Genomic DNA, 14,303 nt, shown 5'->3' with positions numbered 1-14,303 from the left:
TTATTACGGACCCAGTGTGGGAAGCATGAATCATGCTTCGCACATTGTGGGATGACTGCAGAGTGACACAATAGACTCACACTCATTTCTCTCCCCTGTGGGCAGAATGTATTTCAGTCCCCAGTTATTTCTTATCTCTTTGATTTTGCTGCATCGGTAAGGGACTGTCTGACCCAGATGAGCCAAACAACAGCTATGCACACAATCTGCGCTCAGTCAGACACGGCCACCCACTAAGATGATTTCTCAGGTGAATCCAACAACCAGAGGAACTACCGTAAGAGTACTTCCTGCTTGAGCTCAAAGCAGTACTTATGAGCCCGAGCCTCATCATTAGGCTACTCTCTGAACTGCAGTGGTGTTGGCTGAACAAAGTCCATCTACACACTTTCTCTGCAGCAGCATAGTTCAGTTGCAAACTCACACTGAGACACACTAGCATCTTTACCATGTCATTTATAAGATCAGATTTCCCAATTGATGCAATTTTACTTCCTTCATAGCCGCTGACTAAAATAAGATCCTAATGATACAGACAACTAAAGTAATTTAAAAGCCATATTTACTTTGCTGGGATTGTCAGCCAGGATAGATGCAACCTGACTGCCTGATAAACATTTCTCAATAGCAAATTCACATACAGGTTTCTATACTCCATATACACCACACCCACAGACGTACAAATGGTATTATATATGTACTGTACTGACTGTTGCTGTTTATGTCAGCTGAAGAGTGCTGAGTGTCAAAAAGCAAATGAGAGCTGTGTGTAAATGTTTTAATATGGTTTGAAAAAATAAACAAATGCTTTATTTTTCAGCTGTAACTCCCCATTGTACCATCGGCCTTCAGTAATAATATATTCTGCAGAGGGAAACTAAATATTTACTACCTGTCATCTTCATTAATGTTTTTATATTTCCTGACTCCACTGTCATAGCTATATCGCCACCCAGAGCCCGTTGTCATGATATACAGCCATTAGGTCAAGTATGGCCCTTTGTCTGATTTTGTTCAGTTTAAATAATATACACTACAGGAATACATGTATGAATATATTCCTGTAGAGGGCACAGCTTCTCTGTAGCGTCTCTCCATCACTGGGATTGACCATAGTGTCCATCACAGGTCACAAATGCAGCATTCTGGTTTCAAGTTCTGGTTTCATATTGTCAAATCAGTAAGATTATGTATAGTTATAAATAAATAAAAAGTTTAGAATATATATATTTTAACCTTTTTCTACAATATACGTATGTAGTTTTCATTTAACATTACTGATAATATTCTCTCGGTTTAATCTAAAAATATTGCTGTAAACAAGCCTTTAACAATATCAGATAAGATTAAAAAAAAAAAAAAATAGTGATAGCAGGTTATGATCCTCATGACTATCATCTCACGCATGATCCAGAACATCTTTACCAGTAGAGCTCAGTTTTCTTCCACTTCTGTATAAACAAGATATAAACTAAGCTGCTTTGACTGGAGAGGAAGTGCACACCAAGTTAAGTAAAGGGATAATAATGTGGTCACATTTTTCTTAAAGTCTCTTTTCCCTGATTGGCTCCTGAAGAGTAAACCCAACATTCCTCAACGGTTCTCTAGAGCAGCTTTTCCACTGTGGTCATTCTCTCACCTGGAGTCCATGCACGCACTCAAAGTTCACACTGCCTGCGACTTCTAACACATTTGAGGACTGCGCTTCGGATTGGGATCAGTGGAAACATGATTGCTGCGATTGTCATCACCTTGTTGTGTTTCTGCTCGCTCCATCCTACTTTTGGACAGGTGAGTGAATTCAATGTCACAGGCTAATGCAGTTGGGTGTTTTTAGAGTATATGACATCATTTCAATTAAGTTGAAAGGCTTAACACATGCTCACAAAGACACTATTTAATTGAGTAATTGATTACAACATGCCTCTTAAAAACTTAATCATGCATGGCTTAAAAGGCAAAAACTGCACACAAAAATCTGAGTAACCTTTATCATAACAGCTCCTACTGTGAATGCCCTTGCTTGGCATAACATAGAAGGTTTTTGACAGAGCAAACCTTGAGTCACCTTTACTTTGCATGCAAGCTTCAGAAACAAGACCCCAGAGGCTCCAGTGAATGAACAGTATATATATATATATATATATATATATATATATATATATATATATATATATATATATATATATATATATATATATATATATATACATACTGTGCTTCAATGCAATCCTGCTAAATGTTTCCAAAAAGCTGCATCTGTCTGTGAATGACTCTCTTTAGGCCTTTGCTCACTGTGCATGTGTGTTACTGAAACATGGCCAGCATATTTTATTGTGTTTCTAATATAAGGAAGAATGAGAGTGGGATGATTTAGGTGTGTATGTATGTGTGAGGGCAAGTTTAAAGTTGCATTTCAGTGTCTCAAAGTTGTAACTCTAGTTAGATTTAATAGTACAGTACTGACATGTTGAGCTCCAGTACTGCATGCCTCCTCTTAACATGAAGCCATGTGAAATGTTGTTAAGCACAGGCAGAAAGAGGCCTTTGACAACTGCACTATAAACACCAGCCACCCCCACCGGCTGACTGAAGCCTCTCCAAACCCCAGTTCTGTCCAAATCAGAAAGGTGTTTTCAACAAATATTGACTCTTCTTACATAACCCTGGCTGGACGAAACACTAATTGGTTGTCTGAAAACATGCATGAGAGGACAGGGCAGAAGGCGTAGAATGACGCTGTTGAAGAGGACATGGCTGGAAAACAAGTCTGTGCCACTCCCTCGCCCCTGCAGCCAATAGAAAGGGAGGTTGTAGCACAGGTAATGTTTCTGCTGAGGGCGTTAATACCCTGTACTGACCCCGACCCCTAAATCTAGCACATCATAAAAAGCGAGTTAGCTGTTGCTGATTTCATCCCCTCTTCTAAAATGACTATAACTTTCTGTAATCCACACGGGGTCACACCTAAACATCACAAGAATATTAAACCTTCAGAGGGTGTTCCTGTGTTTATGACTGAATTATAGTATCTAGCTTTGAGAGGAGGAGGTTGCTGCTTGCAAATACTTAGAGTGGCCAAACATACTCTGATCCTTCTGCATTTACTCGTTCATATACAGTAACAGCCCAGCCTCTGTACTGCACAGGTCTTCATGGGCCTACTCTTTCAGCAGGCTTTCATTTGTTTACATATAGTGGAGCAGACTTTGTTTTTCAAGTTTTGATTAGAGCCTTGATTTGATTTCATATTGTACTTTTAATAATCATAGACAGCACTGTGCAAAGAAAGACAGAAAGAAAGAGCAACACAATTGAACGTGATGAAATGGAGAATTGGTAGTGACTACAGAAAGCTTTTTGTAGGTTACTAAATATTTTGGCTCAGACACTACCAAAAATATCTTTAGATCTTTTGGTTGTAAAACAAAAAAATCATCAACCAAACATAATTGTGAGTCTTGTGAATGAATGAAAAGTTAGTTCTCTGGCTAATACATCAATGACATCACTGGCTTGTGGTCCTGCGGTCTCTTTTTTATGTCGACAAATATTTATTTTTAACTTACCTGAGCCAGAGGAGTAGCTTTTCACGACTCATTAATTCATAAATTCAGCAAAACAGCATTCCCTTTTAAGAAAACTCATGAGAAGTTTAGAAGAAATAGTGTTTCTGCAGCTTTGAAGATCCAAATAGTAACACTATGTATAGTACAGTGCAATACATTCATAAATGCTGTACAAAAACAAAAATCATTAACTTCTCATATCAACATCATTGAATTAAGTGTTTACAATGATGTGGATTGTAAAAAAAAAAAAGAATGGCACGCATAGATTGATCTTGTTAGTGAATTACAACTTTGAAGAAGTTGTGAAATATTCATCAACACTTCATGACATTAGTCATCCCCTCTGTTTTATTCCAGGACTGCCCTAGTAGACAGGAAATACAGGGCTCTCTAAAGCAAGTCCAGAAGCTTCTCTCAGCCCATGAAGCCTCTTACTTGCAGAGTCTTCGCAACCTAAAGAAGAAAATAAACCTGTTGCAGAGCAGCACGGGGAAGCAGACCACCAGAGCAATCAACAGTAAGCAAAACCCTCAGAAAGACTGATTCATTCAAATGTCAGATGTTTGCATATCTATTTGTTTCGTAATATTATGATATTGTGAAGTAGGGGCAGCTTATAAGCTGTATGCTTCCGCCTGCTCCTTCTCGAACTTATCCTGTATTATTTTTTTTGGTCTTTGGTAAATTCTGATTGTTTGTGTTTTAATTTTGTGGTTTAATTTGTTTCGTTTTCTTTTGCAACTTTGTTGATTGTTCGAGATAAATAATAAATCAAATATCTGCCATTCTGCTTTTTTTCAATCACATTGAGGTACCTGCCCAAAACTGGACGCGCCTATCAATGGGAGGAAACTCGGCAAGTCACACGGCGTGGGCCATGAGGTTCACGTTCTGTGTGACCCTGGTTATGAGCTTGTTGGATCAGAGAGCAGGGTTTGTCAAGAGAGCCTGACCTGGAGCGGCCAGCAGCCCACTTGCCGAGGTGAGAGTCCAGGGCTGATCTTCTGCTACCTGGCCCTCTGTGATGGTCACTTTCTCCTCTGGCTCCTCCTCATTCCTCTTCCCATCAGTGTCTTTCCTCTTCTTTGCCCTGACCATCACTCATCCTGTTATCTAACCCACTGATCACTTTTACAACCCTGTCATCGTCCTTTTGTAACCTTCCCCTCTCCTGCTCTCTATTGCCTTTCCTCTTTTTGTGCATTATGCATTTTCTTCTATGTAGAGATACATTTCTCATGTGACTCATGATCATATTTCCTCTTTATGTACTGTGGTTAGTTGTCGAGAGAGCTTGTTGAATGGCGTGACATGCGATATTCCAATCTGTATGTCCTCTGACAGCTCGCTGACTTTAAGATAACAGCTCAAAGGCTGTTTGATCAAGACAGGGTTTGCCCTACACTAACCTTAACTCATCTGCTCCATTTCTTTCTCATTCACTCTTTAGCATGCATATGCAATGATGTCACATTCTCTTATCTTCAAACATCAAAGATATTCGGTTGCATATGTTCTTGTATCTCTAGGAGGTTCAAGTGTAGCAATGGAGTCGCTTTGTATAACCTTCCTTTCTTTCTTTTCCCCCAGACATCAATGAGTGTGCATCCTCTCCGTGCCAGAATGGTGGGACATGTGTGGATGAAGTGAACCACTTCTCTTGTGTCTGTGCCAAAGGCTGGGCTGGAGCTACCTGCCAGAGCCCCATGCCAACATGTAGGTAAAATCGGACCACACACACATGTTAAAGTTGTAGTGCATTTAACACTTGAGGTTTGGGTCTTGGGTTGCACCAAATGTTTGGATACCTTAATATTTGGAGATACATACAACAAATAAATATTCCACACTTTACTGCAGGGCATATTTCTTATAGGCTAGTATCCAAATCCTCCCAGTCTGCTGCTAAAGGAGATTATATTGGCCAGGAGTTTGGCTTGTCAATACAAGCCAGTGCTACATACCACAAAGTGGGTTTTATTAAATTCCAGCTTGTTTTGTTTTTCACTATTTAATTGATATTTCCATGCTAACATATAGTTTGGTTTCTGTAGGTCTGCTGGTCATTAGACAATGGCCCACTCTGTGGGCTCTAATTATCCTAGCTACAATTCATCATGTCACAATCATGGCTAGACTCATTCACTCACTCACTCACTCACTCACTCATTCACTCACTCACTCACTCACTCACTCACTCACTCACTCACTCACTCACTCACTCACTCACTCACTCACTCACTCACTCACTCACTTACTCACTCACTCACTCACTCACTCACTCAGGAGTTTTGCACCCATGGACGCATGGTGACAAATCCTGTCAGACGTAGTGACTATATACCAACTATGCAGGCGACTATGATACAGGATTTCTGAGGCCGATATCAATAATTGAGAGTTTTAAAATTATGATCTGATTATCTGACATATATGATTATGTTTTTTTTGTTTGCATAAACACAATATATTTAAACATTTTGCTGGAATGACTCCTTAGATTACACAAAGGCAACTGGACTTGGTAGACATTCTTGAAGATGTTTCGCCTCTCATCCAAAAGGCTTCTTCAGGGACTCCTTAAATAAGTTTTTTAATGAATTTAGACAGATATGAATATGAATATGTACAGAGCAGGACATTGTACTGTTGAAAAATAAACTTGTCAGTGCTTTCTCGTAGACAAACTATAATGTCGACACGGCTTATATTACTGCAGATTTTTTATTGGCCTAGTTCTAACAGAGACAAACTGTCTTTATTAAAATAACATGACATCACGTTATCTGTGTAAATAGGTTAAGGCTGAGTGATGCCAACATTTTCACATGGTGATTTTGACTTGCAGACAAATTCCAGTATAATTGTCCCAAACCCTGAAAAAAGATTTAAAAACAGCAGTCCAACTGAATTACAAGCTAGGGTTGTTTTCATGAAATAATGTTGAATTTGCACAATAAGATTATCTGCACATTGGATTAAAGCGCACAATACTTAATTGGACTGAAAAAAAGGCAACTTTGAAATATCTAATTACAGCAGGGAATGAACACACATACTTTTCCTCTTTCCTGTCTTCCTCATTCAGTCTTTGTCACCATGACAAACACCTCTGCCGCCACCTCCCCAGCCACCGCTGCTGCTGCTACCTTGCCAGCTGCCACCACTGGGCCCTTTGTCCGTCCATCACGTTGCACTATCGTGCAGGGGACCACCCACTGCACCTGTGAGCCAGGATACACCATCTCTGGCAGGGACAGCAACACCTGCACTGGTACGACTAATACCTGCCCTGTGACTAAATCTAATACATATTTAGTTTTCCATGTGGGATGTCAACTGCATGTGCGTTGTTCACTTCTAGATATAGATGAATGTGAGCTGTTCCATAATGGCCAGGCTGGGAGACTGTGTTTACATACTTGTGTTAACACTCCTGGAGGCTACCGCTGTTCCTGTCCCGTTGGATACAATGTGACCCGTGATGGACGCAGCTGTAAAGGTGCATTTTTCTTTTACTGTGTTTTGTTTCACTTTTTATTTTCTTAATTTCAAAAATATGCACTCAACATTACATAAAGTATTCCACAACATGTTGTTTCACAAATTTCTGTAATACCAAATGTTGCTGATAAAGCTAAAAGCTAAAAAAAACAACTATAATCACCTCTGGTCTGGTGTCCTATTTTTATATATAACATTGCTATATATGTGTTGCTTAGACTACATGTAATACGAAGCCTAATATGTTAAAGCTGTAGTGCGTAGTTTCTGCCCCCATGAGGAATTCTAAGTAATGACAACAACACTGTCGGCGCGTCCACATGATACAAGCCTTCTGTGATCGCGCCCCCACCCCTCCTCTACCAGTTGCTAGTAGCCAAGGAGGAGTTGACTTGAGTTTCTGCGCGGGAAAGTCACCGGATGCCACCATCTTCTGAACATAGCGATACTGAGAAATACAGAGAGAGTTGTGTGGAGCTTATTAGCTTTGTAGCAACTCATTTGGCAATGGCTTGAATGTAACAGACATTCATTAATACCAAAAGTTACGCACTCAAGCTTTAAGTACCAAAACCACCAACATCAAATTATTATTAATTACTGTGTACAGCAAGTTTCATGAAGAATCACTAAAAAAATTAAAGATCAAATACTAATTACTATACTTATTCATACAATGATATCCCAGCTAACTTTTTTGTTTGAATAAATGTCTTACTGTGTGGATGTTTTCTCACAGATATTGATGAGTGTGCCACCAGACAGAACAACTGCACAAAGGACCAGATGTGCATTAATACGTATGGCGGTTTCCAGTGTATCCGCGTGGACTGTCCCAAAATCCCTAATGCAACATATGTCAAGACGTCGCCTATGTAAGCATTAAATAATTTTTTTTGCATTCCAAATTCACCCCCCATTTTAATAAGTGGGATTTTTTCATTTGAGATGTACAGTTACAAGTAGATATGGGGATGATGTCTTAGACCAAATAAAAACGTTGACAGTATGACTACTTTGATTCCATAGAAAACCAACTCTCACTCTTGGATGAACTCTTTTTCCAGGCGTTGTGAACGTAACCCCTGTCCTGTGGACAACAAGGCATGTTCTCAGACCCCAAATTCCTTCTCCTACCATTACCTGGCTGCAGTGTCCAACCTTTCAGCTCCTCGCGTCATGTTCAGGGTCTCAGCATTACGTCCAATGGGTGACACGCTTCGCTTCTCCCTGCTGGGGGGAAGGCAAGCTCGGCGCCACTTCACAGTCCAGCGTTCAGACCGTGTGACAGGTCAGCTGATGCTGGCGAGCCCCGTGCAGGGCCCTGCCACGCTGGAGGCAGAAGTGGAGATGAGCGAGCTGGAGAGACGAGTCCAGCTGGGGAGGTACATTACCAAAGTCACCATGTTTGTTTCCCAGTATGAGTTCTAGAAAGAGAGGGATGAAAGAGGAAACACACATAGAGCACAAAGGCCAAAGAAAAGGGTTGTTTAGGATTTAGCTAAGAACTCTATATTTGGTCATGAATGTGTGATAATCTGATGTATTGTGGTGACCATCTGTGCTAAAGAAGTTGCTGCAGACAGGTCTTAAAACTGTAGTAAAGTCATCATGAACCAGCACATGAACTCTCACGGATGGTTAATACCTGTCTTGCACTGCTGCGTGCAATAAATGTTTTAGAATATGGGTTCTACAGGGGCATTGGTGATAAGCTACAGAAATGCAAATTCAGGAATGTATCTTTGGATTCATTATATAAGAACAAGAGTTTTGTATTGATGAACTGAAACATATTTATTGCACAAAAATGAGATATGAAAGGTGAATGACATGATGTAGCAAACAGTAAAACAGTCCACCCTGAAAGAAAGTGCTATTTTTGTAAATGACCGTCCTGCTATGTTGACATTATATGTTATGTATACTGGAAATGTAATCATGACTTGTGAAGATTTTGTAATTCTCTTTACTATCATGTTTTATTTATATTCTGGTTTCAGTAAAACTATTATACAATCATTAAAACACCATATAAAGCCTAAAAGTTTTTTTTTATTTTCAAAAGCAAATGTTACCTTCTGCAATGTGCTGTAGGAGCAGTCTTATATTTTTATATATGTATGTGTATATATATATATATATATATGTATATATATATATATATATATATATATATATATATATATATATAAATATGTAAACACACATGTAGTGATATATGTGGGCAGTGGTTGTTTAGGAAACACTTCAGTTCTTGCAGTACAGAGCAGTGCTGTTCAGCAGACAGACTGCCAAAGACAGGCTGCTCAAAGAGCCACTGTGTACAGTGCATGAATAACTTTAACTTTTAAATTTGCTACAAGTACACACAGAAAAATGCACATGCACCCTGCAAGTAATGTTTGTGTGATCATTTTCCCTTCATGAGGAGGTGTATATTTGGAAAAACTGTGGCATTTTATGATGTGTGATGAAATGTGTCACCTCTGTGCTGCCCCAACCATCTATCTACTTCTTGGCGTTACACGCCACACAAAAGTGCATCTGTATGATAGTGTGGCAAAGTGTAGGTTCACTGGAGACAATCAGCATGTCTTTAGGTGCAGAGAGGGCTCCATACTGTGGCAAAGACTCACCGCTGAGGGGGCTGGGGAGCTTTAGCCACTGGATCCTAAAACCATATTGCACGCTGAGTGAACAAAAAAGATGCTTGGAGATAGGGAGGCAGACAGAGAGTGATGGCTGAATAGAAGATGATTCACTCCAGCCAGCCAGTTACTGGTGGAGGGGTGCAGGCTGAATTAAAAACTGCTGTCTTTATTACCACAGCAAGATAGACCTCACTGTTCTTCACTCTGTTGCTGCCTCTTGTGTCTTAATGGGAAAATAAGTAGAGGGAGAGGGGAATTGCGAGGCAGTGCTTAACCCTTGTGTTGTCTTCCCGTCGATCATGAACTTGTTGTCCTTCTGTCAAAGTTGAATTTTTGGTGCTCTTTCTGACGTTTATGGCGCTTTTTTCAATGCTTTAGACGCTGTTTTTAAACGTTTTTGTCACTTATTTCAATGCTTTATACCTAATCTTATAGTTTAAAAAAAAGCAGAAATTATGTGTTATTTTGACTAATAGTTAAGATCAGAGGATGGGTTCAATACAACGTACATCCATGCATCCATGTTATTTTTTAGGCAATTTGATGAAACCCTGATATAAAAAACTTTGAAAACGGGTCAAATTCAACTCGAGGACAACACAAGGGCTAATTCTGTCCCTCAGGGATCTAAAAAAGGTGATGATTCAGTATTTGAAGTTTAACTAGACTTCTTTTCCACTCCTGTCCCCCCATAAAACCCAAATAAAACCCGTCTCTACTCATCTACAGCTTATACGTTCTGTGTTTTTTACTCTGCATTGCTTGTGTGAGGTCCAGCCTGTTGCACAACAGCCACTTACACACATATATACAAACAAGGCTCTGAGAAAGTCTTCCTATGAGAGCACCTGGTCGGAAATCTGGTGTTTTGTCTGCACTGTTTCAGTTTTCACCCCTCACTGTCCTCTCTTTTCCTCCCCACCTCTACCTTATCATATTACATCCACCTTCTCCCTTTCTCTACAGCTCTCTCCAATGTGTTGAGTAACACCGTAAAGATAAAACAAATCCCTCCTAATGAGTGCTGGCAGTGTGTACGGGGACTGAAATCAATATCCTGATCTCAGTCTGGTTGTGAGGTACACTCATAAGAAACCAGCCCACTCTCTTTGACAGCAGGCTGGGTTATCACTGGTACTTACTTTTGAAAGGGAATACCTCGGTCTCCTCTGAAGTTTGATGGAACAAAGGAGAGTGTGACTGGGTCTGCTGAGGCTCCAGAGAGTGCAGACAGGACTCCACAGTCAGTTTGGCTCCGGTCCATTTAACGTGGGCATGCAGGTGAGGGAAAGAAGAAAGGAGAGGGAATAACAGGCATGCCAGTAGTGCTGCCACAGTTGCTGTGGTCAAGGAAGCTACAGTTCGGTGCAGTACCAAGCAGACAGGATATGAGGGTGTAGGGTACCTCATTTTCAAATCCAATCAGAAACCTGATCCGCTCTTGCACCATTAAAACACTGATGTTTACTTGTATTCTCTGTAACCCCTCTCTCTTTCCGTGCATACTTAATTACTGTCCAGTCAAATACCAATAAGTATATTTATTGTTGTGTTTAAATCTGAAAGTCATTGCAAAAGAAAAACCTGTTCCTGTGCATTTTCAAATCATGGTGTTACACTGCCCCCTGCTGCTCCCAGAGGAGATGTGCCGCAAGCTCAAAATGCTGCCTCTACTTTAAGCTGATTTGTTGGTTTTATCAACCATAAACTGCCTAGAGCTGTCCAACCGGACGAGCGCATCCTGGTTCCCGACTCTGGTTCAGCTGCTGGCGGGCCCTACCTGGCAACTACGTGGCGCGAGGACGCTCTGTCACAGCTGAACGGTGCGATATTTCATCCCCCGGTCATGGCTGCTGAGCGGAAACGCTTGCAGAGACTAGGCTTGCCCCCTGCCGTGGTGCTCACTATCCAGAACGCAAGAGCTCCCTCTACTACAGCGTGTTACGCAGGGCGTTGGTCTGCTTTCCAGCGCTGGCGCACGGAGAAGAGTGCGGACCCCATATCGTGTCCCCTGCCTCTCGTGTTGACTTATCTCCAAACATTGGTGGATAATGATTTGGTTCCGTCTAGTCAAAGCCTACGCAGCAGCCATCTTGTCCTGCCACGAAGGCTATGGAGAGAGGACGGTTTTTGCGCACCCCCTGGTGAAGCGCTTTCTGAAGGGGGTCAGATGACAGAAACCCGCCGTGCGCTCTCTCACACCCCAATGGGATTCGGTCGAGAGTGTTTTCCCTCGAAGGGTTTTTCCCCCCGCCTCATAACAACGATGCAGAGGAAGCTTTTCACCGTTTGTGTCCGGTGTGTGCGCTATCACACTACGTTTTACGCACGGCGGACATAAGGCAGACACAGCAGCTGTTTGTACATTATAGGGAACACTCCCGAGGAGCGGCCCTTTCAAAATCACCCAGGGCATCCGAGCACACTCTACGAGGGCATTATCGGCGTCCGCTGCCTTATTCAGAGGAATGACAGTAGCCGACATCTGCGCAGCGGCCTCCTGGGCATCCCCATGCCCATTCATCCGTTTCTATCTGCGTGATATGTCTGAGCCCTCCATGACCCACTCGGTCCTATCCACACTCAACGAAGAATGAGTCCTCTTGCACTGGGTGCTGGGAGGAGAGCGGGTGTCACATATATATGTATATTGTCACTCATGATACGTTTTTCTCACTGATCATGCACGCCTACAATCAGCGCACACAGAGGAGCTGCCTCCAGCCCCTCCCTCCCCTCATGAAGTTGCGTGCAACATTGCATCAACATTGCACTCACACTCAGAGACAGAGAGGCTATCGTTACGTTAGTAGTAGCATGCTGCTGCTGGTCTTGCCGTGGGATTAACTGTACTAATAAAACCGTTGAAACAACGCAGCCACGCTGCTGTGAAAGGTCCCCGAACGTCATTTATCAGAGCAGTTAGGCCAAGTCATTACCATGGCAGGCTCTCTTATCAGAATAACGTTTTATCTGATACAAATCTCCTGTCAGTGCATTAGAGAAAAAAGTTAGTCTATGTTCTGCTCGTGGGCTCTGTGTCGCAGGTGACATTGACTACATCAGCTTCGCCCTAACCCAATAGCGTAGCTTTAGAGGGCGAAGCCTATACGAAATAGAACGATAGTTACGTATTGTAACTCCAGATTCTATGAGTATAGGCGCAGCCCTCTAAGATTTGGGCCACCTGCTCCTGTAACATCAGCTGAAGAAAAAGCTGATGTTGGGAGATGAACAACAGGTCCTGCTGTTTACAGTTTCTGCGGACGTAGTTGAAAGCCCGTGCTGGACGCAAGGGCAGGAAAGAAATCTTCATGACTGCGCATGCGCGAAGGGATAAACCCAATAGCGTAGCCTTAGAGGGCTGCGCCTATACTCATAGAATCTGGAGTTACAATACGTAACTATCGTTTGTGTTCATGAAGGATCACATCACAGCCCCAATACAATCACTTACTGTATCACGTGAGAGGAAGGTGCATCGATTTAGTCTGACTGAACATGGCACTGATAATGAAATGAAGTCACACTACAAGTTCAATTACATACCCAATGGCTGAACCCTGCTGGGACTTCCATTAAAGGGATATTTCACCGTTGGAAAGATGAATATATCTTTAAATTGGGTCACTTATGTAGTAGAAATGTGAAAAAAAATTAGAAATTGGTGGCTTCTAGGCCGAGATAAGCCAGAAAATGTGTTTTTTGCTCATGTGGATGAAAGACACCAAATCCCAGAATGCACTTGTTTCGCTGCTTTAGCGTCTACTCCCAAGCCACGCCTACCGTTACAGACAGACAGTGAGACAGTCAACTCAACTTTAGTGTGTTTTATTGTCATTTCAACCATATACACGAAACAACGTTTCACCGTGGCTCAATTGGTTACACAATTAAAATATATGAAAACGACATACGAAATAGGCTACATTTAGTGCATACACATGATATGCTCCTTAAAGTTCAGCTAACACATAGCTAGCTACTAGCATTAGTGCTTGGTGGGCTGTATCACAAAGTATACAAATTTGCGTGTAATGTAGAATGGTCGGCATTTAACAGTCACAAACTTCACCAGCAGTTAGCAGTTAGTTGGATACAAGCACCCCCATTTCTGCACCAGGCAGTCTGTGTTAACACAGCTCACCTCCACTAGCTAGTCTTACCCGGCGACAGAGCAGCCTGCCTGGTAGCTAGCTGGATAGTCCGATACAGCAATTGTTTCCACAACAACAAAAACACAGCAGTCTCTGAACTCGCGTTGGGAGTTTTGTTGAAGTTGGATGTAGTCCAGTTTGTTGTCTAATGAGCGGACACTTGCAAGCAGGATTGATGGAACAGGTGGCCGGCTAGCGTTAGTTTTCCACCGGCACACTCGTTCAACGTTCCCCGCTGATGATGTCCCTTTATCGGGCAGAGGCTTCGAACAACACCGCTGGTCTCCATAGCAGGCGGGCGAAGCTGCATCGAGTATTTGGTCTGTAATAAAGTTTCCAGCATATTCTCCGATCTGTACCAATGTATCCCGGTGGTACACGTGTGCGGTAGTTTGAATGCACATAATTGTTGTTCT

General features: G+C 41.9%; 1 protein-coding gene across 1 annotated transcript; it reads left to right on the top strand.

The window, feature by feature from the left end:
- Positions 1-1,622: 1,622 nt before the first annotated feature.
- Positions 1,623-9,196, top strand: LOC144517691 (fibulin-7-like). The gene is made up of 8 exons (XM_078249821.1): positions 1,623-1,791; positions 3,930-4,089; positions 4,384-4,554; positions 5,163-5,288; positions 6,661-6,846; positions 6,937-7,074; positions 7,816-7,951; positions 8,144-9,196. Exons 1-8 carry the CDS (start codon positions 1,729-1,731, stop codon positions 8,505-8,507), a joined length of 1,344 nt encoding a protein of 447 aa, XP_078105947.1. The 5' UTR covers positions 1,623-1,728; the 3' UTR covers positions 8,508-9,196.
- Positions 9,197-14,303: the final 5,107 nt, after the last annotated feature.

Source organism: Sander vitreus, chromosome 1 (genome assembly GCF_031162955.1).
Source record: "Sander vitreus isolate 19-12246 chromosome 1, sanVit1, whole genome shotgun sequence".
NCBI classification, from domain to species: Eukaryota; Metazoa; Chordata; class Actinopteri; order Perciformes; family Percidae; genus Sander; species Sander vitreus.
The sequence above is the reverse complement of the archived record's forward strand: the minus strand, read 5'-3'. Positions and strand labels throughout refer to the sequence as shown.

What these genes read in the sequence shown, in the direction of transcription:
- LOC144517691 (XM_078249821.1), top strand. Translation starts at nt 1,729, where the DNA reads ATGATTGCTGCGATTGTCATCACCTTGTTGTGTTTCTGCTCGCTCCAT. An exon ending in CCAGCAGCCCACTTGCCGAG is followed by an intron (nt 4,555 to 5,162) that starts GTGAGAGTCCAG and finishes CTTTTCCCCCAG; the next exon opens with ACATCAATGAGTGTGCATCC. An exon ending in CCAGAGCCCCATGCCAACAT is followed by an intron (nt 5,289 to 6,660) that starts GTAGGTAAAATC and finishes TTCCTCATTCAG; the next exon opens with TCTTTGTCACCATGACAAAC.